This window comes from Sturnira hondurensis, unplaced genomic scaffold (genome assembly GCF_014824575.4).
Source record: "Sturnira hondurensis isolate 20B ecotype Veracruz unplaced genomic scaffold, ASM1482457v3 Scaffold0009719, whole genome shotgun sequence".
In the NCBI taxonomy this organism is placed as follows: domain Eukaryota; kingdom Metazoa; phylum Chordata; class Mammalia; order Chiroptera; family Phyllostomidae; genus Sturnira; species Sturnira hondurensis.
The window spans coordinates 14564386-14589729 of NW_028082350.1; the positions used below are offsets into that span (position 1 = coordinate 14564386).

Below are 25344 nucleotides of genomic sequence, written 5' to 3' on the forward strand. Positions count from 1 at the left end.
AAACGATTTTTATTTTTATTGCTAACCATCTTCTTGCTTTGTAATTCGGCAGGAAGTGTTCAACTAGAGCTTCCAAAAAGGATGCAGAAATTATCTGCAATAAACTATTTCTCGCTTTAAAATTCATGTTCCTACAATGGACTATATACCATGTTCGGTCCCCGTCACAAAACTGTCTTTCTTATCAGCGCCGCCCTGTCTAAATGTGAACTTTAAAAACTGGAAAACCAGGCACTTTGTAGACAGTTCCCTCTTTGTTTCATATTTTGGGGCTAAGGGAAAAAAATTGCCCAAGGAAGTACTTGTGGAAGGAGTCAAAAACCTCTCAGTTGCCTTGGTAGCTTAGCCTGCAACATTTTGGTTGTTTTAGGAATTGATGGGCTGAGATCGGTCCCTAAAAGCGAGTGAGCGTATTGCACCCCCTGCTTGGTCAGGGCGTCACTCTCGCTGAACTGCGTGATAAGCGTGCGGGGCATAGTGTCGCTGTGGAAATAACACTGGGTGTTGGTTCAGGAAGTCTGCACCCCAAGACTCACCACGGCCCTGGGGCCATGGATCCAAGCCCTGGGTTCCAAGAAGTTGTGCCTGGGAAGGCACTGACCTGGTTGGTGTAGCAGCTGTTGGGAGTTCCCCCTCCGCCCCCCGCCAGCTCATTTTCTTTCCTCATTTTTCACGTTCTTCTAGGATGACATCATGTACGGCCACTCGTTATTCACATGCCAGTGTCTCCCAGGCCTAAGTTTTCGCCAAGGCCTTTCTCAGGGCTCCAGGTCCGCGGCCCAGTGGCCAGCAGCCCCGCCACTCCGTCGCCCCGTAGAGATCTTAAATCGATGTGTCAGAGAGGAAATGCCCCCTGATGCTCTTCTGCCATTGTCACCCACGCACGTTTGTTTCTCCGAGGACGTTCTGAGCAGGTGGCTCACTGCCAGGCATGCATTCAGGCCGGAACCCTAAGGTGCCTTCCGCTCTTTCTGTCCACTTAATGATCGCTGGGCACCGCCCAGTGTCCCTCAGCCGTGTTGCCCTTGTCCATTGCCTCCTGATGATGACGATGGTGGTGGTGGTGGTTGTATGTGCTCCCCTGTATCAACTCTGTTCCCCTTACTTGAGGGTTCCTCATTTCGCCCCTGGATTTTGGCGACCGCTGTCTGTAACAGCTGGTTCCATAGATTCCCCGCTGACCGTCAGTCCCGCGGCCCCCCCCCCCCGCGACCCCTGCATTCCTCATCGAGGCTGCACCTGCTGGTGTGGAGGGCATCCCCCCCCCCGACCCTGCATTCCTCATCGAGGCTGCACCTGCTGGTGTGGAGGGCATCCCCCCCCCCGACCCTGGCAGGCTCCCAGACACCTGTCCTGAGTCTCCGCATGAAGGTCAGTGCCTCTCTGAAGCCCCTCTCAGCCTTTCGGGTGGAGTCGATGTTTAACTTGGCTCATAAATCCAGCTCTAATTCATTGTACTTCCTTTTTTTGCTTGCTTCTCTGCCTCCCCAGCTGCACTCAGAGTTAATTCAGGTTATGGACTGAGTCTTCAATTCACCTCACTGTATCCAGCGTCTGGTGTACTAAGTCTGGCTCAGAGGAGACATCCCTGGGTGTCTCCGTCCAGCAGGCTTGCTGCCGTGCAGGCCCACGGGGCGGCTTCGCTTGGCTCTCCCCAGTTATATTTGTGCTCTTGGACCAGAGCTGCAAAGCATAAGCCAAAATTTATATTTTTTATTATCTCCAGATTGCACTTGTGGCAAAGGTGGTGAGCTTGGATGCAAGCCGCCTGACACAATGAGTCACACAGCTTCCCATCAGGCACCTGCGTGTTCTGCAGCCCTGGGGCCTCCCAGACTTCATGTGGGGGTGCCCTGCCACCTGTCACTCTCCGTTTTTCCACTGCCGTTCCTTCCCCACCCCTCACTGACGACTTCCTTAAACCTAACGTCTTTTCCTCCATCCCTTACTCTCAGCCACTTGGGCTTGCAGGCAACCCGGCGGGGACTCCCCTGGGCACCTGTCACCCCACCTACTCAGTTCTCTGCAGCTGTGTTGCAGCTGCTGCTTGACCTCTGTGAGAGCACCGAGGTCCTGGGGAAGGGACCACAGCTGCTGGGAGCACATGGTCCTAAGAACATCAGTTCCCCGCAGTCTCTCTTTCTCTTCTGCACCATCCCCTTTCCCACCCAGTGATTCCCATCTGCATACACACATGTGCCGGTAGGTGTCCCCCAGTATCATTCCCCTCCAGCTTCCACTGCATTTCTCTGCTTCCTGTCATCACAAGCCGTTCTGATGTACCTCGGCTCATTGTGACCCATTTCTCTCTTTCCACACCATTTCTATCTCTCAAAATAAAAAAAAAAGTAACATACACGTATAATGTGCCATCTGGACCATTTTGAAGTGTGCATTTCTGTGAGCTCATCCGTGTTGTTCTGGAGCCACTGTCCAGAACCCTTTCACCTGGTGACACTGAACCGCTGTCCCCTTTGAACGGTAACTCCCCCTCCCCTCCCCCAGCCCCTGGCATCGGCTGCTCTGCTTTCTGTCTCTGCCCATTTGATGCTCTAAGTAGCCCTTCCTCTCCCTCTTGGACCCACTCCCACAGGCCTTGCTCCGGCCCTGCCCCCGCCTGTGACTTCTGCCTGGCCACGTGCAACAGTCCTTGCCCGGTCTCGGGCTACGCTGACCCAGCAGCAGCCCTGGCACAGGGGGTCACTTCTTCCTCCTCAAGACACCTTCTCCTGGTTTCCAGGAGATCATGCTTGTCTGGGTTTTCTTCCTTCCTCACAGAACACTCTGTCTTGGTCCCCTCCGCATTCCCCGGCTCTCCACGTCAGGTGTGGCCCAGGGCACTGTAACCCCCGGCGATCTTAGGGATGCCCATTTGTACTCTGGAAACTTGCACCATTGGCATCTCCAGGCTGAGCTGATCCTGGGGGCTCCAGGCCTGTGCACTTAACCCACCTGTGTGACCAATAGGCGTCTTCGTATTAACCTGTCCAAAACGAGCTCTCCGTCTTCCCCACGACACTGGCTCCCGGGCTTCCGCCTCTGAGATGACATCCTTGGAGGGGACCACTTCACTCTCGTACTTCCCGGAGCCAACCTTGGAGGGCATACTTGACTGCTCTTCTTCTCTCCATCCCATGCCCAATCTCCAAATTCGGGTAGCTCTACTTTCACGAGACACAGCCTGATCTGACCGCTTCCCTCAGTCTTCTCCTGGGGGGAGTCCTGCAGTGGCCTCCTCGCTGGCGTTCCTGCCCCCACCCCCAAGCTACTCTCCGGGCGACATCCAAGAGCCTCTGAGAGGTGAGCGGCACCCTGCTCCACACCATCCAGCGCCCAGTAAGTGCCAAGTCGTTACAATAACTGAAAGGCCTGCTTGATCCGCTGCCCCCTGGCCTTGCTGGGCTCTGTCTTTTATTTTCTTGCCCTCCGAAAGCTTCCCTGGTGTCCCTGCTGGATGTCACCCTGCTCCCAGCAGGGTTTTTCCATCTGCTGTTTACTCTAGGGGAGGTGCTCGTCCCCTCCCCCGACTGTTGCCATGACTTCCACTCTTGCCTCCTCCAGTTCTTCATTCCAGCGGTCACTTATTCGTGGACCCTGTTTAAAAATCACGGTCCCCTCTTCCGTACTTCTTTTTTGAAAAATTCTTCACCCAAGGACATAATTCATTGACTTTAGTGGGAGAGGAAGGGAGAGAAAGAAAGAAAAATATCGATCAGTTGCCTCCCGTAGGTACCCCGACAGGTGATCAAATCCGCAACCTGGGTACATGTCCTGACCGGGAATCGAACCCACAACCTAGGTAGGTGCCTGTGTAACTGAACAAAAAAGTGGAGATTCAGCTGCTGTTGCCCTGAGGCAGATGCTGGTGTAAAAGGAGAGTTGTTTTATTCAGGCGCCGCGGGATCTGGGAGGACGGTGGGCTCCTGTTGCCCAGCTCCCTTCCTCCGCAAGACCAGGACACCAGCCAGTGTCCGGAGCTTCTGCTCCAGCTGAAAGCACAGCCCTTTGGAGCCTCGGGTGGCTGCTGAGGGTCCCTATTCCTCACCCAGGTAGCGGAGCCTGTTTCAGCGCCCCCTGCAGCCTGCAGGTTTGACTGGCTCATTCAACACGCTTATTATTTCTACCCGTGCCCAGAGGGGTCCATATGGCCCCAGACCGTTCTTCCCCTGAGGACTGTCTTTAACAGGGGGTCCCAGGAGGGATGAGCACGAGGGTGGAATGGCCAGACACAGAGTGCGTCTCCTTAGTCCGAGGTCAGGACAGCAGGTTCATGTGCCGGCTGGTGGGCGGGGGTTCAGAGGTGAGTGTGGAGGATACCACTTTACCCGATTACTGAGACATCACCATTGGTGCTGATACCCTGAAATTAAGCTCCCGTGATAGCATGTTTCTAAACTGGATCATTTGGCCCTGGCTAGTGTGGCTCAGTGGATTGAGAGCTGGCCTGCAAACCAAAGGGTCGTCGGTTCGATTCCCAGTCAGAGCACATGCCTGGGTTTCAGGCCCCCAGTGGGGGGCTCATGAGAGGCAGACACACATGAATGTTTCTGTCCCTCTCTTTCTTCCTCCCTTCCCCTCTGCCTAAAAATAAAGAAATAAAATCTTTAAAAAAAGAAGGAAGGACTCTTGCTGGAACTGGGCATAAGGCCGACTTCCAAGAGGAGGTCTTTGCTCCTGACGGTGGGGGTGGGGGGATGGCACTCTGCAGATGAGTGTCGCAGCTGTCCCGGCATGTCAGCACTCCTGGCCCCGGCCCCCTGGCCGCGGTGGCCCGCAGCTCCGGATGCTGTTGCCGGGGCGTTGGCCTCGTCCAGTTCCTCCGGACGCACCACTTTCCTTTTTTATACCAAAACAGCATCGTGCACTCAGGGTGCTGACTGCACACGGGGTTCCAGGGACTGTTTCTCCACCCTCCCTGCTTATCTGTGTTCCTTAGGCGACTTTATTTCAGGGATTTGCTGAACTTGTTTTGGCGGCGGCCACACTCACCGTGTCTTTCCGGTTGCACGGCTTTCCTGTGAACGCTTCCAGGAAGGTGGGGACGTGGGAGGACGTGCTTCTGGGGTTCCGTTGGCTGCCGGGCTGGGTGTGTCTGCGGAGCTGGGCTGGCCTCTGTCCCCAGGGCAGGGCGGGGCCCGGGGCCCTTGTGCAGCGGGAAGGACAGTCTCCAACTTGGGGTGGGTGGGAGGGACAAGGCCCTCATAACGCCTGCTCTTCTTTCTGGGGGAAAGATTAAGGGCCTGGCCAAAGGTCACACTTCCTTATATTTTTTATTTATTTACTTATTTTTTTAAGATTTTGTTTATTTTTAGAGAGTGGGGAAGGTGGGAGGAGAGAGAGAGAGAAACGTTAGTCAGCTGCCCCTTGAACACACCCCGACTGGGGACTGAACCCGAAACCCAAGCATGTGCCCTGACCAGGAATCACACTGGTGACCTTTGGCTTTGAGGGTCGGCACCCAACCAGCTGAGCCACGCCAGTCAGGGCAGAGGTCGTGTCCTTTCAGTACCGAACTCTGAGGTCACTCAGTGCCTCCTGGCCAGGCATCTGAAATGTGGCCCTCATTTCCTCGCTAGAAGAGAGAGCCACACAAGCAGCCCACTTCCCCCACGTTCCAGTGCCGCGCCTCGGTGGCTTCAGTGTCGTTTCTGCCGGCTGGAGTTCTGGCCCCTGCCGCTTGCCGACCCAAAGCCTGTGAGCCTCCCCCTTTAGAAGGCCACACCTTCGAACGTCAGGGCTTGGAGTAAGGAAAGGTGTGCTGAGGGAGAAGGCCCCAGCCCAGACGGTGCGAGGCCTGACGGTGCCTCAGGTCCATCTTGCTCGCTGGACTGGCCGGAGGTTTTGAAGGGGCGGGGGCACCAGGTGTGCAGAGCGCTGCTGGGGGCAAGTTGTAATTGGAGGACCCTGGAACTTGGTCATTTACGGTAAAGGGGTGTCCGCGGACCCTCGGGGTCTGAAGCGGTTCCGGTGTGGACACTGGCTCTGTCCTTGTCCTTTGGTTCCGCCCGGGTGAGTGCATGTGGTGGGTGGGGGGAGGGTGCCTCTTCGGGTCCCGGTGCGGCTGGAGGCCTGAGCTCCCTCCTCGGTGTGTACTTCAGCTGCTCCACCCTGGGGTCCCGGTTGTCTGTCCTGGAAAACAGCTTGGCCCCTGGTCAGACAGGGTGGGACCATTTTTTTGTGTGTTGGTTCTTTGGTGACAGTAGCTATGTGTCCTCAGGCAAGTTGCCTAACTTCTCTGGGCCTTAGTGTCCTAGAGTAACCGGGGGTCAGAGCAGCACCCGCTTCACTAGGTTATGCCGAGGATTCAATAAGGAAAAGGCTTACTTTGCTGAGATGGTAGCCAATTCATAATTGGTTCAGCTCCATTCCAGACCAGATCTGTGTGGCTCAGGTTGCAACAGACAGTAGTTGAGGAGGGATTTAGAGGAAGAAGCTGGTCGTGGAGTGGTTACCCCTGGATGGGCCAGAGTTCGTTTATCCAGTTGGGCTGCCTGCTGAGGTCCCAGGCTGGTGTCCCATCAGATGACTCTTGGGCTCCACTGCCTGCTCCTAGGAGGGCGCCACCTGTTGGTGTGGTTTTGTAGGGAAGGCTGAGAGGTGGGACCCTCCCTGTACTCTGCCTGCGTTTCCCCTGGAGTACAGGGAGGGAATCAAGGGGGTGAGGACTTCTGATGCTCACGTCACACCCTAACATTTCTGGCCGTGGGCTCCTGGTGTCAGGATTTGTGAAAACTTTTCAGGTCCTTCCAGTGTACCTGCACGGTTGAGAAATGGTCGGCAAATGTTTCAGTCAACAGATAGCTCGTGAGCCAACTTGCTCGTGCCCCTCTCTCTCTAAGACGTCCTGCTTGTTCTCTGTCCGCCTCCTGCCACGGGTTTGCTCTTCAAAGGCCGAGAGAGGGACACTTGTCCTTTGGGAGCTGTTTTCTTCCAGTTGTCATTCATGGCATTTAAATCCTAGATTCCTTTCTTCTTCACCTTCTTATTTTCAATTTTTTTAAAGAGAGGGGGACCAGATCCTATTTTATTTCTTTGCTTTCAATAATTTTGAACCTATTTTTTTCCACTGCCCGTGGCTGGTTATTTATCCACTCGCGTGCGTTAGCAGACTGACCGCGCTGGCCCCTCTGGATAGGATGGTCTGTGTATTGGCCTGAGTAAGGCATGGGGCGGCAGCCGCACCCAGTTTTTGGCTCCCCCCGCTTTCTCTCTTCCAGTCGTAAAGTTAACTGAGAATTAAATGATACCCCTAGACAAGGAGGGAAGAGTAAGTCGTGCATTTAAAAACCCATTCTAAAGTCTCCAGTGAAACACAGTGCTTATGTAGTAAGGTCAGCATAATTAGAGACTTCAGTGGTTTCTAATTCCCAAGCTTCCGGCCGCCACTTCCAGCATGTAGGCTCTCAGCTCACTGTTGTTTGCAGTACTTTCTGTTTGAGCATGGTGCTTGTAACATTCTTACCCGCCGGGACTGGGCACAGAACGTGTGGACTTTGTTTTGATGGCGTTTTGCACAAACGGAAACGCAGTGAAGATTTAGGTGCTGTATCCTCCTGGGCACCTGCCTGCAGGGCACATCATGGCCTTGCTGGCCACTGTGCCACGCGGAAAGGGTGGCCTTGTGTGGCTCTGGAGTCGTCTGTCTGTCTCCGAGTTAGTCGTGACTCTGGTGGCTTACCTCCGAGTTTGGGCCGGTCCCATGAGCTTTCTGGGCCTAGTGTCCTCCTGTCAAGGTGGGTGGTTTGTGTGAGGTGCAAACCGGATGCAAAGCTGCTGGTGTTGTGTCTGGTACGATAGAAAGGCTCAGGGAATGGGGACCTTAGTTCTACCCGAATGGATTTTACCTCTTGGTTTATACTTTTTTTAAAAAAGCACCATTAGAACATCTTACCTTATGGTTCCCTGTGCAAGTGCCTCATTTCGCCTTGCAACTAGAAATGATAACCTTAAAAGTGAATGTATGTGTGTTTCCCTTCCTGCCAAAACCAAGGACTGAGTCTGTGTTGATGACTATATTAATAATTCATCATCGGGGCGATTAACCTAAACCACTAAGAAAGGAAAACTTTTGTCTCTCTGTTCTTTAGTTTTGTTTTTCTTTGAACAGTGCTGCTCCAGGCGACGTTTCACACAGGCATCGAAAGAGTCAGAGCTCTCTGTAGATTTCGTAATGTAATTTCTTCCTTTCCGTGTAGAAACTGGAGCACGCTCCCAGGATGGCGGGTAGGGGCATCGCACAGGTAAAGTCTCGCAAACTCAGCAGGCAGGGAGGTGTCTTCCGTTGCTAGCAGAACAGTCTCAGGCTTCGTTGTCCACACCTGGCAACTTTATTTTAATGCGTAGTCAGACTCCTTTCAATAAAAGCATTCCTGAAAAGACTATATGCAGAACAGTACAACTAAGAGCAAAGACTCACACAGGAGAGAGCAGAGCACCAACGTGACATCAAGGCTTGACCCGGTGCGTGGCCTTTGCCCCTGTGTGCTTCGGTGCGAGTCAGACGAGCCGGGAGGATGCGGCTGGGGAGGAAAGGGGTGCAGGAAGTGCCCCCCAAGCCTGGGGTTTGTGGAGGAGAGCGGATGAAATCTCTGTTGGAAGTTTTAATGACGATAGCAGACTCACATGCTAACTAGACCATTATCCCAGCATCGTTTTCTAGTGGATAGTTAATAATGCTATTAGAAACTATTAGCAGAAGTGACTATTAGCTTAATTTGTGACCTATTTGAGACTGTTTTCTCCTACCATTACATTTTCTCCAAGTTTGAAAACAGAAAATTCAGTACTTCTAAAATTCAGGTGATATGATAGGATGTAGTTTCCACAATGAAATGGCAAATCCATCAAAAGGATGTGCTTATATTTACTATGAGGAGGTTTGTGTTTTATAACTGTGATATTTGACTACTGGTATGATCATTATGATGAAAAACATCACTTGGGTTCTGAATGCTTTTGGCAGAAAACCCTTGAATTCTGGATCCCTTTTACTTATTCACAGAAATCTTAGATCTGAAAAGAAGTTTTGCATTCACCCATGTGCCTCTATTCTAATTTCACCTATTTGGAAGTAGAGACCTAGAAAGTCGAGCAACGTGGAGAGTGGACTGGAATGCGCATGTGTGAACAATGACGACTTCACTGTACTTGTCAGTGGGGGCGGCAGCATTTCGTCTTTTTCTTTCCCATTTGGGTTTGTCCTTTTGTTTCTTACCCCCGAGTCATTGACTGGTACCTCCTGAATAATAACAGTAAATAGTACTAGCAGTAATAGTAGCAGTGACTGTCTGTAAGGGTAACATTTCTAGGTGTCCATGAGGCGGCGATAAACGGAAGTGTATCCTCTCAGTCGTGTTTGTAAGTCACATAAGGAAATACCGAACTGCTCTCCCGTTAATGAGCAGCGGCACTAAGAAGGAACACGCGTGCTCTGAAACTGACGTGTGGTGCTGAACACACTCTTTGGTAAAATTACTAGAGTGCACGGAGTCGTGTGCTTGAACTTGGTCAAGTTCATGACATATAAGCAGTAAAGTATCTGTAGCGATGCACGTACCCTTTCACTTTTACTGTTTATACAGCAAATGGTTTAAATGATCCAAAAGCCTCTATTGCTAGAATGAATCCCTGTTCCCCGTAGTGTGCCATCTTTTCATCTAGTGCTCAGCTGCCTTTGTTGGTTGTCAGATTTAGGACTTTGTTGGTACTGGGAAGGGACACACATGTGCTTTCTTTGTTAGGTCAGAGCATCGACATTATACCTGTTTACATAAGAATTCGGAAACTTTCTTTCTTTTCACATGGTTTAGAATAGTTTAAATATTACCAGAACTATCCCTTCAGAATTTCTTAGAATCCCCTGTGAAGTCATCCAGGCCTGTTTTCTGTTTGTTTACGGATTTATGGGTTGGAAGACCTTCATGAAGGTGGCTCTGTGACTGCTGTCTCATCTCTTGACTGCTGTCAGTAGTGTTGACCTATTTAAGTTTCCTTAAATTGGGTCCCTCCTACTGATGTACGGGGTGATCTGCCATTGCTGGGTTACTATTTTGAGAGGGGTGGCTCTTGTCTGGTATTCAGTGTCCTGTGGCATTCGACAGTGAATCGCCGCCCTTCCCAGAGTTAGACCTGCAAGGCTGGGCTGCATTTTTTATTGTCGCAGTGGGGACATTATAAACTTCGCATGTATTTGCTTTGCTTTGTAGACCAAGGGAGCATTTGGCCGAGAGAGTCCAGGGTTACCGCAGGCCACGTGGCCAACATGCGCCGGTCCTCCTTGTGTGTGGCTGGTGTCAGTGATCTAGGGAATGACGTCTTTGTTTAGCATCTACGATGTGCTCGCTTGCAGAAGATACAAAAGTCATATTGCGAGAGATCATGCATGTTATGAATGCAAAATTAAATCAAATGCTGGGGTAAATATATGCACTTGGATATATTAAAGAATACAGTTTTAGATGCTTGTCTAGGGGAGAATAATTTGGAAATGATTTTCAGATAACGTGGAAAGTAAATGTTGACACACTTACCCTTCTTTCTGCCCTGAATTTGCGAATCAGTATCGAGAGCTGAATCTGTTGCAGGGGCATCCTTTCCCATATGACTTGAGCTGATACGCTAATAAATGGAGATGACACCGTGCTCACAGCGGTGCAGAAAATGGTAATGTTGATCCAAATGTAGGTTATAATGATTGTGTCAAAACATGTTCAGGAAAAAGTATGCTAGTTGGTAAAATTGTCCTGGATTCTGTTGAAGATTTATTGATAAAATATTCTTCCCTTTTCTCATAGATTTATCTAAAAACAGACTGGTTGAGGTCCCCGTGGAGCTGTGCCACTTCGTGTCACTGGAAACTCTTAACCTGCATCACAATTGCATCAGAGTCATCCCCGAGGCCGTCGTGAACCTGCAGGCGCTGACCTACTTAAACCTGAGGTGGGTGAACTCTGAATGTGGGAATAAAGTTCAAATAGAAAGATGCTTTTATTCCTATCAGTTGTTTTCTCTCTGAAAACTGCTCATCACCCTTGGAAGTAAATCACACAAATATCATTTAAGAAATACATCTTCTAATCCATTTGTGGAACCATTCATATTGTTTTCGGTGCTAGACTTTTCTGGATGTGAATATGATGAGTTGTGTTTTGTTTTTTAAAAATAATTTATGTAACGTCATGTATCCTTTTTATCTCATTGGTGCCTGGAGGTTCTTGGTGCATTGCCTTCAGGTATTGGTGTAGATTTTGGAGGAGGGAAGTAAGAAGACCATGGGGGTTTGGTCCAAAACTGCTGAACACTCAGCACAGTATGGTAGGTGCACTCGTAAATCACAAATCATGGAATGGGCAAATGTGTTGAAAGAGTCTTTCGAAAACATTCGCCAAAGCCAAATGCAGCCTCTCACAGCAACACCAGCTGGCCCACTGATCCAGATGGTCTCCTAGAACACTCACCTAGCACAGGAAGCCTCTACTACAAGGGGCCTGCCCTCCAGAAGATACTTCCTTTTTTGGAGGGGGTCCTCCCTCATCTATTTTAAGTGTCTTTAACTTCTTTCTGGTAAGTAAGATACAGGTTACTGTTAGGATAACCTAGGGCCTCATCATGTATCGAGCTTTCATTTGCCCTGGTTCCTAGTCCATCTGACCAGTTGGAGTTTTCTTGCATAAGAACGGGTCAAACTGTGCCAGCTCTGCAGAACATCAGTTTCTTTGGAATGGCCTGAGGTGGCCAGGACGTCCCCAGAACACCTGGCCCAGCCCATTGGGGGAAATTTCTGGAGGGAAATTATCGGTTGGTCCACACCTCCTCCTGTCCTGCCGTGGCGTTTTCACCTCTAATGGTCCTGTGTGTGAGTAAGCAGATGGAGCTTTGCATTAAGTCCATATGCACTGAGAAACTTGGCTTTGGATGACATTTTTCTTCTGGGGTGAGACCAAGCGTAAAATTCTATAAACATTAGGTAATCTAATTTCAAAATCTGTGAAGTATTCTGTTTCAAAAGCAGTAATAGAATTGCTTTGGGTATGGTTTTCATGTTGAGCCTAGTTGAGAGTAGAATGGTGGAAAGAACATTCTGGAATATGGTTCCCGGCCCTTGGGGACAAGAACAGAGAGAAGCCATTGGAAGGGACAGTGGCGGGGCAGGGACCGTGTGGCGCACCATCCCCAGGGTGTGGCGATGAGTTCCTGGGGAATGGAAAGGGAGAAAGGTAAGGGGGCCTTTGTATATCCCACATTTAAACTGTTTTCTATCTGCGGTGGTTTAATTTATTGCCTGCCTCTACCTTTTCTCCCCTTTGTAGATGTTATTTTTGTTCTGTTTTGTTTTTCTCTGCTCTGTGGGTGAAAAGGGGGCCTCGTGGTAAACCTGAGGCCTGCACAGTGGTCTTAAAAACTCGAGAAACTGAAAGTAACCACAGGGGATGCGCTGAAATGAAAACTTCTTAACCAAAGGCCAGTCGGGGCCAGTAGTCGTGCCCTAGGCCCAAATGTTCCTCTGTAGAGGTCGATCTTGACCTTCACAGAGCCCAGCCCTTGTCTTTTTGCATCTCCAGTCACGTCCCTTTGGAGTGTCAAGGTAACTTCCTATTCCAGACCCCCCAGGGCACAGTGTTCCACTGGAGCAGAGACCGCAAAACCCCTGGTTTTACTGTTTTTGTGTTAATTGTTAACTGTTAGCTCTCCTGTACTCACCTATGTGAAAGAAGTGTGTGTTTGTTGCTTTACTTTTTGCCCAATCCCAGAGACTTTCCTGCTTTGCTTTCTGCCACCTCCCGGATCTGTCACCAGTGGATTCCATGTCGTTGGTGGTGGAAATCGGGCCCTTCCACGGGGTCACGAGAAAAGCATCCCAAGCGCCCCCGCACGGGAGATGGTGGTGTGGCGTCCTTTATTTGTGTGGAACTAGAAGCTTCTCCCTGGGTGTCCCCTGTCCTGTCTCCTTCTGTCTCAGCATAGGAAGAGTCCAGCCGTGTCTGCTGCGAGGCCAGAGCAAAAGCCAGTGTCCGGAGTTTCTGCTTCGTGTTCAGGCTCCGTCCTTTGGAGCCTGCTGGTGGCCGCTTAGCGGTCTCAGTGCCCATTCGAGTAGCTTAGCTTGTGTCGGCTGCTCCAGCGGCGGAGTCCCCACAGCTGCAGCTGCTAGGGAGCGAGAGCACGGGAGCACACTACTGGGTGGGAGCAGAGGGGAAGGAGAGACAGACAGACAGTTTGGGATGGACCAGGTGCCTTTCAAAAGAACCAGTGAACTTCTCGAGCTTTCACAGGCTTGGAAGGGGGTTCATCACCTGGGTAGATTGATGGGCCTCTGTGGTTCAGCACTGCCCCCTGCACCCCCAACACTCAGGCACTGAGGGGGGGAGGGAGGGGTGTTAATCCACTTGGCAGAGCAATGCTGTGGTCCCTTGGGGTGTGAACCTCCAGCGTATTGACTAGCAAGCAGGCTTATGCTCCCCAGTTTATGAAGTTCAAGGTCTAGTTCTCTTTGCTCTTCTTTTCTAGCTAAATACAATGAAACCCTCTTATGTGTTCCCCTTTGATTCTAATGTATAAATAAGGAGCAAAACTGTCATTTTCCTGAGCATTTTCTCAGTCCATTGAGATGTTGCTTCCTGGCAGTTGTCATCAGTTTGGCTTAAAGAAGCTCATAAAAATTCTTATAGGCTTCGATGTCTGACCTTGTCTCTAGTGTCGAGTTATGGCTCTTTGAAGGAGTTGATAACTAAATGGAGAAAGTTAAGAAGAAGGATGGCTCTTATTTTTTAGAGGTATTGTACCAGGGTAGATTATGAATGTATGGCCCTAGCCGATGTGGCTTGGTTGGTTGGGCATAATCATGTGAACTGAAAAGTCACAGGTTCGATTCCTGGTCAGGGGACAAACCTGCGTTGCAGGTTTTGTCTCCAGTTGGGGCGTGAACAAGAGGCAACCAACCGATATTTCTCTCCCTCGCTCTCTTCCTTGCCTTCTCTCTAAAATCAGTAAGTGTGTCTTGGGGCAAGGATAGAAATAAAATGAAAGAAAAATGTATGTGCATCCTTTAAACTCTTATGATACCCTCTATCAAATTTACCTCATGGACATGAAGTAGGAGGGCCAGGAGTGACCAGGAGATGGTGCCCTGGTTTATTAGGTTGTAAGGCCTTTAGCTCCAGCTTGAATATCGGGTTTAGTAAAACATATCCTCTAGGAATTGGACTCTTGAAACTGGGTTATTTCTCTGGGAGTACTTTGAGGTAGACTGCTGTATTTGCCTAAAAGATTTGTCACCTGTGAAATGGCAGGGGGTGGTCACACATGTTTCTTGTCAAAGATGTAATAATTGCTAAAAAATACCAGGGCCATCTCATTAAATTGCCAGACTTCTAGGATGTTGAGTGATGTCATCTGCATGGTGGTGGTGCTGGGTCTGTGAGGTCTTGCTGTCCCTGAACAACCACCCCCCCAGCCACTCCCGACAACCAGGAGTTGTTCAGACTACAGTGTTTGTGCGCGACCGTGGCATATGTCCCTTCCACGTCCGCCAGGGTTGGGCATGGTGGCCTTTTCATGTCTTTTCTGCCCTTTATGAAAATTAAGACGATGGGATAAAGTGTATTTCTTCTTTGGTTGGGTGAAGAGGCTCAGTGGGCTTGTGCAGACTTTTGGCCTTTAGGGGAGAGGCTGTTAGCCCATTCACTGTATTTTGCCATGTATAATGCGCATCCCTGTTTCTGTCCCAAACTTCCAGGAAAAAAAACTTTAAATTTTTTGATTCAGTTCTTTATTTATGTATGAAACCAATGATTGTGTTATAGGATATCGTTTTGCATATGGATTCATTATTGCTTTCTAGAGTTATGCTTTTAAACACAGAAGCATAAATAAATTTATATAGATACAGAATTAGCACTACCCAGGTATAATGCATATCCTTATTTTTGCCTAAAAAAATTGGGCAGAAAGTACGCATCATACACGGTAAAATATGGCACTTGAGAAAGAAGCAAGGGACCCCGGACGCTGCAAACATACTGCCTAGGGAGAGCTTCTAAGTTGCCTTCCATCCAGTGTCCTTTCTGTGGTGTTATAAATGGGACACTGGGTCAAAGAACCCTCACGTTCTAGATGGGATGTACTCCAATCAGGGCGCTATCCCTTGATCAGATGTAGTGGGGAGGCGACCTGAACTTCAGGGCGTTAGAGAAATGCTGCTGTAAACTGCCTTTGAGCACGAACTTGACCTGGGCGAGTCTTAGACAACACATTCTGAAAGAGCTTGAACAAACAGGCAAGTCTGTCCGGTTTGAGAAATAAGTCCCTGCAAACACTTTCTTCTCTGCGGGACTTAGAATTGCTCCCCACATTTCTATGAACTAGGAGTCGAACACTGTTCGGTGGGGAGGGTACCGAAAAGCTGCTTTTCACATTGGTAGTTTTCACGTTTCTACTCTTAAAGCCCAACATGGTGTTGCTATAGTTAATATTTTCTTCTCTTTTAAAATAAATCTCATGTGGACATGACTCCCTGTGTGTGCTTCAAAGTAGGAGAGATGCCAGATGAAGCTACTTTTGCATGTACAGAAGCCATTTAGTATGGATGATGTCCTCGGAGATATGTTGGGTTTCCCAGCAGAGTAAAGCCATAAATATTTGATGCCGATGGGGACAGCGATGACAACAAAGATGATGGGAGTGGCGGTGACGTGTCACTGCCCTGACCCGGCTTCTTGGCGCATAGGATCTCTCAGGGATGTTATCTTTAAATGTCAAATGGTTGCACAGTGCCCGGAACCCAATTCCTGTCTTGGATAGAGGTGGGTGTCATGGGCACAAGTTAAAAAACAAAACAGAAACAAAAACAAAACTTCACTGTTAAGTGCAGGTAAAAACCAATGTTTTCTGCATTTCTTCTCGTGACCGAGAAAGGTCGTACTTGTGGAAAACATGGATTTTGTGCTCTCGATGTAGACCGTGTGCGAAGGATCTCACCTTTTAAGCTTCGCCTCTCCGCGCTTGCAACGACAGCTATGTAGTGTCTTTATGGACAGGAACGGGGCCAGGAACAATAAAAGTGCTTAAGCGGGATCTGTTCCTATAGAGGAACAAATGTTTTTGAACCTGAGTTCCACAGGAAATCCTCACGAAGTTGGGAACCTATTTTAAGACCTTGCAGAGGCTGTTGTTCACGACGGGCCTGGAGGAGACGGGCCTTCAGAACACAGACTAACACAGAGGAGGAAAGCTCTTGGCACCCTCAGGGGTGTTGTGGCTCTAAGAATAGGGGCCTTAGCTTGCAAGTGCCATCTTGGAGCAGTTCAGGAATAGGACAAGCTGCCAAAAAATGAAAGTTCTTTACAGCCTCCGATCGCATTGCTTCCAGGACTCTTGGTGGCTGGCTGTGCTTTCCCAGGGTGAATACGCAGAGCTAGGAGCTGGCTTCCTCACTGGAATTCCCTTCTTTCCCAAAGCAATGGGAATGGAGTCGGAGGCATTGCTTGTAGAGAAGAGGACGGGTTTTTTTTTTTTTTTTAACATCTCTGTTTCGACTGCTTTGTCTGAAGCTTGGCATCCTTTTTGGCTGCTAAACAATGTGCTGGAGGAGCCTGCCTGCTTCCTGGCTGTGTAACCTGTATCCCCACATTCCTGCCTGTGTGGGGGGCCGTTCGGAGAAATAATCTTTAACCCTCAGAGTAGAGCTCTGTTGGAGGGACTGAAGTGGCGTCCTGTCCGCCAGAGGGGCCGTATACAGCTTTTTATATTGTTACAAATAGAGATTTTATATTTTCTTCTTGTGAATGAATTCGTTTTCATTGTTCCTGAGGGTTTCATTTTACTCCTCAGGCTCCTTTGCAGGGACATTTCCGAAGAAAGTGTCCACTACATGGTAGCATTTCTTCTCTCTGGGCACCGATAAAACAGTGTCTTCCTCGCTGGGGAATGTGAGGTGTTCTGCTCAGTGCGAGACACACTTGTAACTCCTACATCTTTTTAAGAAGATATTTCTTATCCCCTGCCAAGGGGGAAAAAAGGAGAGTACTTCACATATTTCGGGACTGGCCTTTGGGAACCACCTTGTTTTGTGAAATGACAGGAAGACACCAAGCTGTTGTGTCGTCTTAAAACTTGAAAACCTTGTCTGAGCAGAGTGAGGTGGGCAGTGGCCGCCGGGGTTTGGCCAAAGCCTCGCCTTTTCTCATGGACTTTCTGGGTGTGGGTTTCCAAGGTGGAGCCTTATCGGATTCCATCCCTTTTCATTTGGCCCGGCACTTGGCAAGGCTTCTGATGAGGATTTTTCCCTGGTGCACGCCACCTGGTTATAGACGTTGCTGTAGCTCAGTGTTTATATTGGGAGAAAAAAAAAGGCAGCAGGACCCAAAAGGCACATTATGACTTTGAGAGCTAGGTTGCTGGCAGAACGTCCTGGTTTTGTTTTCAGCTCTGCTTCTGATCTTCAGAGAGTTTTTTAAGATCTTTGTGCAGCAGGTTTGCTTTAAGATGGAGTAAAGACCTACTTCTAATTTACTGTATAGTTTGTGTTTCTTTTCTTTCTTTCTTTTTTTTTTGCTTACAGTGATTCTCCCAGTTCTTTCTGCAGGCTCACATGAACAAGCTGTATGTTTATTTTTCTAACCAGAACAGACAAAAGGCTTTTGAAACATGGCCGTTTCGTCAGGGGTCAGCTTCTCATGTGCCCTCTAACGACATTCGAGTTGACCGCGCTCCTAACAGGTGCCGTAGGAGCAAGGCGGAGAAGAAAGACAAGGAGGGCTGAGACGCATGGAAGGAGGTGTGGGGATTTGGGACACTCCCGGGGGGGCCCTTCCACAGCCGTTACTGTAGATCGGAAATGGCTTCGTAAGTGAGACTAATAGAAATTAGGGGAATGTATTTCTTGGCCAGATACTGTTGGCTCAGCACCTCCACCTCTGCTACCTCCTCAGACGCTGCGCTTCCTTGCGGGCTGTGCCCCCAGCACAGAGTCGTAGCTGTCAAGCCGGTTAGAAAATTTTCCAGGGGACCAACTCAACATTTAATAGGGGGAGGCCTTTGTGACTCAAAAGCCTTTCACTGCATTTACAGTTGGTTCCCCCATTGATTTGCAGTACTGTCAATGCACATGTTGCTTTCCTTTCTTTATTTTTTCAGACATTTGTCTTAATTTTGTATTTAAAACAATTATTCATGGTGACAATTCTCATCCTTTTGGTTTTTTATTTTCAATGTCTTTAATTTTTGATACATAAATAAAATGTAAATTTTACGTATCATCTTTTCCAACATTTTCTTATACGTTTATTATTTTTCTAATTCCTCGAGTTTTGAATATTTAGCTTATTAAGTTTTAGTTAATTTTGTGTTTTATGGATGCCTTTAGGGCCAGGGATTGCGCCATGCTTGGTGTTTCAGCTGATGCCTAAAAATTTTTTTTATATTCTTTTTTTAAATATATTTTATTGATTATACCATTACAGTTGTTCTATTCCCCCCCTTCATTCCCCTCCACCCGCACACTCCCTCCCCGACTATTCTCCCCCCTTAGTTTATAACCACGTCTCTCAATTTCTTTAGATTCTATATTTCCCCCACTATTCTTGCCCTCCCCCCTATCTATTTTCTACCTACCATCTATGCTATTTTCTGTGCCTTCTCCCCCCTTCTCCTCCTCCCACCCCCCTGTTTCTAACCCTCCATGTGTTCTTCATTTCTATGGTTCCACTCCTGATCTAGCTGTCCTCTTGGTTTGCTTTTGTTTTAGGTGTGGTTGTTAATAACTGTGTGTTTGCTGTCCTTTCACTGTTCATATTTTTCATCTTCTTTTTCTTATATAAGTCCCTTTAGCATTTCATATAATAAGGGCTTGGTGATGATGAACTCCTTGAACTTGACCTTATCTGAGAAGCACTTTATCTGTCCTTCCATTCTAAATGAAAGTTTTGCTGGATAAAGCAATCTTGGCTGTAGGTCTTTGGATTTCATGACTTGGAATACTTCTTTCCAGCCCCTTCTTGCCTGTAAGGTCTCTTTTGAGAAATCCGCTGACAGTCTGATGGGTACTCCTTTGTAGGTGACTGTCCCCTTATCCCTTGCTGCTTCTAGGATTCTCTCCTTCATTTTAGTCTTGGCTAATGTAATTATGATGTGCCTTGGTGTGTTCCTTCTTGGGTCCAACTTCTTTGGCACTCTCTGAGCTTCCTGGATTTCCTGGAAGTCTATTTCCTGTGCCAGACTGGGGAAGTTCTCCTTTATTATTTGTTCAAATAACTGTTCCACTCGTGGCTGTTTCTTTCCCCCTTCTGGTACCCCTATAATCCGGATGTTGGAACGTTTAAAGATGTCCTGGAGGTTCCTAAGCCTCTCCTCATTGTTTTGAATTCTCATTTCTTCATTCCTTTCTGGTGGGATGTTTCGTTCTTCCTTCTGGTCCATTCCATTGATTTGAGTCCCAGTTTCCTTTCCATCGCTGTTGGTTTCCTGGACATCTCCCTTCATTTCAATTAGTTTAGCCTTCATATGTTCCTCTAATTTGTGACTATAATCTACCAGTTCTGTGAGCATCCTGATAAATAGTGTCTTGAATTGTGCTTCTGAGAGGCTGGCAATCTGTTGGTCGCTTAGAGTTATTGGCTCTGGGACTTTGAGTTCTTCTTGCACCATCTTTTGGGCTGTTCGTGCCTGTTAAGTAGCAGGAATGGAGCCCTAGGTTTTCGCCAGAGCAGGGCAACTCAGTCGCTGGGTTGTGACGTCGTATGTGGGGGCGGGGTCAAAGAGGGACAATGGCTTCCCTCTGCTGCCTGCTGCCGCGACCCCCACGGGCACCACAGCTACCACCGTCACCAGGCCCACGAGTTTTGTTCTACTGCACACGAGTGTGCCACCGCTGTCAGCCCTCCACCACTGGGTTCGCCCCCTGGGGCCTGCGTGGTCCGTCTCACTGTGCGCGAACGTGCGACCTTGGTCAGTCTGCCCCACACCCCAACTGGTTCTGTGCTGCCCGACCCAGCTCCGCTGCTGGCTCTGCCTCTCTTACCGTCCCGTTGAAGGGTTCGTAGCTGTCGGACTTCCGTATAATTCCGTTTTCTAGTCTCTGGGTGTGTCCTAGTTCTCCAAAACTTTTGTTGTATTCAAACTTGGTTGTGGGAGAAGGCACGGTGTTTCCACCTATGCCTCCATCTTGGCGGAAGTTTCTAAAAATTTTAATATGTAGTATTTTTTAAGTCACTCCTAAATCTTCAAATTTTTTGTATCACTTCCTTGGCCCATAAATTTTCTGTAGGGTAGATTTTTAAAGTTATGCTATCTTCCCCAATGTAACAGCATTTATAGAAAGCATAAATTGCAAGCTCCTGTCTCCAAACTTAAATATTATTTTTATTCCTTATTTTAGGTCTACCTTGGTGTTTCCCTTGCTTTTAGTCAACCAGTGCTTATTAGCGGTCACCCCTATTTGTGCCGGATTCTTTGCTCCCTCTTCTTATTTTATCTCACTATTTTCAGAGTCTGCTCTTCTTTCTAACGTGCATTTTTAAGAAGTTCATTTGGTGAAGGTATGTTTATGATAAATGCAGTCTTTTCCTGAAATGCCTTCGATCCCCCATCTTTGAAAGAAGTTTCAAATTATTAGTACAAAGTTTTAGGTTACATTAATATAACGTTTTAAGCTGGCAATTCTTTGTATTGTGTTTAAAGAGATTATGTTTTCCGCCCTCTGTTTTGCTACAGAGAAATTCTTTCCTGCTAGTCTAAATGTTTCGGGTTTGCACAAAAACCTCCCACATCCCCCCTTTTATCTCTTCCCTTTGTCTTTGGCGCATCTGAACTTCATCCTATGTGTATTATACAATTTTTACTTACTTTGCTGTACACCTTATTTTCCTTCCTGAGTGTGAAGGTGCCTGGCTCTCATCCACTCTAACATATTTGAGCCGTTTTATGTTTTAATGTTGCACTGTTATTTCCATCTTCTTTGGGTTCTCCCTGGTTGCTGGATGTTGGACCTCCAATGCTCTCGTTCAGATTCCTTAATCTCTTTTAGAGTTCTCATTTCTGTATGTTGGAGGTGGTGTGCAAGCACAAGAATGCCTTTGAACACATCGAGCGTGGAAGGTCAGCAGTGCTTTGCCTGCAGGGGAAGTGTGGTGCCGTCGGAGTCTTTCACTGAAAAGACTCTTTGTGAGCGGAGTGTGGAGTGCAGGGGCCACACGTTTTGACTCAGTCGTGAAACTTTACGCCCTCTCTTATCTTTTCAGTGTATTCATTTTGAGAGAGAGGGAGAGAAGGAAGCATTGTTCTGTTGTTCCGCTTATTTATACACTCATCGGTGGTTTTTTGTATGTGCCCTGACCGGGGATCGAGCCTGCAACCTTGGTGTATCAAGATGACACTCTAACCAACTCAGCTGTTAAGCCAGGTGTCTTAATCTTTTAATAGTATACTTGGTTGGTGGGCTGAAAAAACTTTGACTTGCCAGTAAGTTTCTATGAGTTGTTTTGGTTATTCGATTGCAAACTGGCTGAGAGGTAATCTGGAAGCCTTGGCCCCTTAATTTGGAGTTTGTGAAAATTTGACTTCGTAATCTTCAGTCTTGTCTTTGTTGAACTCTGCCCTTTTTGTCTCGTTAGCATCCTCCTTCTTCCCTTCTTCTCATGGAGTTAGGGCTTTAGGCAGGTAGCTTTGACTGCCATCCCCAGGCCGAATGGCCAGGCCAGGCTTCCCCTGGGCCCTCCCGGTGGTCTTGCTTGCTTATTGGTAATGTTGCAGTAACCGGATGCATAAGAAAAGTTTGTGGCAGAGTGGCGTTTCAGGAAAGAGACACAGCACTGATTTTCCTAGTCCCCGGTCCCCATTTCAATGCATCACTTCCTTTTCAAAAGGAACACACATGCCACCGTGGCTGTTAAGTCGCAGAATATGATATTAAAAATAACGATGCCCTGCTTCCGAAAGGAAGGCCTGTGCTCGGCAAACTCAGGGAGGGAAATCTGGGTAAAATAATGAGAAACAGATTTTCAAGTGGCGCTTGTTCAGGACAGAGATCTCTAGTCAAACGTAAGTACATATCCCGCGGTTCTTTCTCTCGAAAGACGGCAGAGCTGGGGCGTTCAGGAGACGAAGGGTGGAGCGGCGACCAGAGCAGGTTGCTCTGTGAGGCGTGTGCTCATCTCCTGTCCTTCCCCGGAGTGCCTGAGCGTTTGCTGGACCACCAGACGGACTAGCGGGACAGAGGGAACGAGATCCTCTCGTTTGAATGGGGAGATGCACGTAATCAGGCGGATCGGCCACGAGCGGCGGTGGATCGCCCGGAACTGGGCCATCCACGAGTCTCCACTCACTGGCATTAACCTCGTGACACCAGGCGGTGCTTGCAGACACCCCGTTTGGCACCTGGCAGCCGTAGCGGAAAGGAATGGGAAAACAGTTTACGAAAACCGGTCCATGCTACTCGGCGATTGGTTCGTCCGTTCATGACTCGGGAGCGACAGATCTGGAGAAAGGTTACCCCCTAGACTCTGTCGGAGAAAGAGTGTCATTTGTTTCCAACCTCAGGGGTCCCCTTGGGTGGGTGTCAGGTCCCCAAAATACACTCTGTGGAAACGTTGAATGTTAACGGGTAGGCTTTTTAGAAAAAAGTTCACATATCGTGCTGATCGATGATGCGACCCGCCAAGCAACTCCTAACGCTTCTCTCTTTTCGGGAGGCCCACCTGTTACCGGGCCTCATAATAGCGCTTTTCAGCGCCCTGGTTTGGAAACAAAGAGGGTTTGTCACACGAAGAACCTCCAGGAACTGACGTTACATCTGAGGAAAAGATGAGGACGGAGAGCATGTCATGATGTCATGTTCAGGGGCCACCTAATCGGTGTGGCCCGAATGTTTTAAAAGGCAGGCTGAGAAACAAGTAGAAAAGAGAAAGGCCCAGGATGTAATACAGCATGAAGTGTGTTGCACACAGCTATCATCCAGGCTGCTTGCTTCTTTATTTAGCACCTTTTAAACATAGATAAATGTTTACTCGTCTGTTCATTATCTGATTGCAGTGTGTAATTTATTTCAGACCAGAAGGAGTGTGACATCACTCATTCCCCGGCAGTCAGTCTGCCTATTTGTTAATTCTTTGTGACATTTGCTCAAGGCTTTTCCTTCTCACCAGCTCCTTTTCTTTCCGATGGAACTTTTCTTGGAGGGCGGTGGGAGAATGTTTTCAGACTCTCCCAACAGTCATTTTGGCTTCGGGTACGTGCTTTCCCGCCCACTTCTCTGTCGGTCTCTGTTTCTTCTCTGCTCCGGGGCTGGGTGCTGTTTCTCTTCCTGCACCTGAAGGCTGAGCCTTCCCCAGAGTGCGGCCCTTGGGCCTGAAACCTTCCCTCCCGAACCTCATGCCTTGTGTGGCTCTGACAGAGTCTCCATGTGCCCAGCCCGTTTAAGCACAAACCCTCATTTCCCCCTCTGTCCAACATTCGGGGTCTCTCAGACGCCCATCCACTCCTCAGTGTTCGGCATGCGTCCCACGAAGCCCATTTCCTTCTTTCTTCAACTGGGACTTTTGGATCCGTGTTCCTCCCCAGGCTCCTGTTGCTTTCCTCTGGTATCCCAGCGTGGAGTCTCAGAAATGAGGTCCAACTCTTTCCTCCACGTATAACTCAGCCGTTGACCTACCTGCCTGGGGCTTCGTTGCCTCCTGTTGGGAATTCTGGGCCCTCCCACTGGTTCCACGGTAAATGAGAAGAGGCTGGGTTACATGGAGGGCCGATCACAGACCTGGAGCTGACGTCCGAACCGCCTGGTTTCAGACCACGGCACAGACTGACGAGGCACCCGGGAGCAGGTTTTTAAACTTTTCTGAGCAAGGTCCACTCTTGAGTCTGAACAGTAGGAGGTGGGATGCTGATGTTGCATCAGTAAACGTAAGTAAAGTGATACGTAAGTGAACTCATGTGAACATAAGTAAAGCGATAATTGCGGGCGTGCCTAGCACAGCACCTCATCTGTACTAACAACCTGAGAAATGTTTGTCGAGTTTGGTGCAGTCAAGTTTTGTGGCAGAGCGTACGAGTTACAGTCTGGTCCTTGAGTGAAGGAAGTGGGTTTTGGAGTATGGTTTGTAAAAAGCATTGGAGTGGTTAAGTGGAACTGAGTTATCAGTGATGGTCAACCCCATGGTAGAAGTTCTGTGGAGGCTCCTTTCCTCAGAGGGCAAGTGAGAGAAAGAGAATATGCGTAGACTTACCAACCTGCNTCTTGGATCCTTGTTCCTCTCCAGGCTCCTGTTGCTTTCCTCTGTTATCCCAGCGTGGAGTCTCAGAAATGAGGTCCAACTCTCTCCTCCATGTATAACTCAGCCGTTGACCTACCCGCCTGGGGCTTCGTTGCCTCCTGTTGGGAATTCTGGGCCCTCCCACTGGTTCCACGGTAAATGAGAAGAGGCTGGGTTACATGGAGGGCCGATCACTGACCTGGAGCTGACGTCCGAACCGCCTGGTTTCAAACCACGGCACAGACTGACGAGGCACCTGGGAGCAGGTTTTTTAACTTTTCTGAGCAAGGTCCACTCTTGAGTCTGAACAGTAGGAGGTGGGATGCTGATGTTGCATCAGTAAACGTAAGTAAAGTGATACGTAAGTGAACTCATGTGAACATAAGTAAAGCGATAATTGCGGGCGTGCCTAGCACAGCACCTCATCTGTACTAACAACCTGAGAAATGTTTGTCGAGTTTGGTGCAGTCAAGTTTTGTGGCAGAGCCTACAAGTTACAGTCTGGTCCTTGAGTGAAGGAAGTGGGTTTTGGAGTATGGTTTGTAAAAAGCATTGGAGTGGTTAAGTGGAACTGAATTATCAGCGATGGTCAACCCCATGGTAGAAGTTCTGTGGAGGCTCCTTTCCTCAGAGGGCAAGTGGGAGAAAGAGAATATGCGTAGACTTACCAACCTGCATGCCAGTCTACACGGCCCATTCAAAAGTCTCAGAAATCGAGGGTGAAGCAAATGATAATGTTTAGGCATCTTAATTTTTATTACTTTTAAAAAATCCTCACCCGGGGGTGATTTTTAGAGAGAGAGGGAGGTGGGGGAGAGAGAGACCAAACGGGTGCCTCTGGCACATGTCCCCACTGGGGGTCAAACCTGCAACCTGGGTGTGTGCCTTGCCTGGGAATTGAACCTGCAACCTTTTGGTGCACAGGGCGACACTCTGTAATCAGCAGAGCCATCCGGCCAGGGCTTTATTACATCTTGTTTTATTAACTCAGTGTCCCTGGGTAAAAGTTGATCTGAGTGTTCTGTTCTCCTTGAAGTTAGCATCGGTATCCCTTTATTTCTGGGGAAGAAAAGTTAAAGCAAAAGCATATAATTCCATGGCCTTGGTG

The 25344-nt window shown here is 48.6% G+C and overlaps 1 protein-coding gene across 3 annotated transcripts in view; it reads left to right on the forward strand.

The window, feature by feature from the left end:
* Positions 1-25344, forward strand: part of LRCH1 (leucine rich repeats and calponin homology domain containing 1) — a 155737-nt gene that overhangs the window by 61615 nt on the left and 68778 nt on the right. For all 3 annotated transcript variants that reach the window (XM_037057625.1, XM_037057624.1, XM_037057626.1), the window contains exon 2: positions 10794-10938. In XM_037057625.1, the coding sequence (XP_036913520.1) occupies positions 10794-10938 (145 nt within the window). The remainder of the gene's footprint in view (positions 1-10793; positions 10939-25344) is intronic.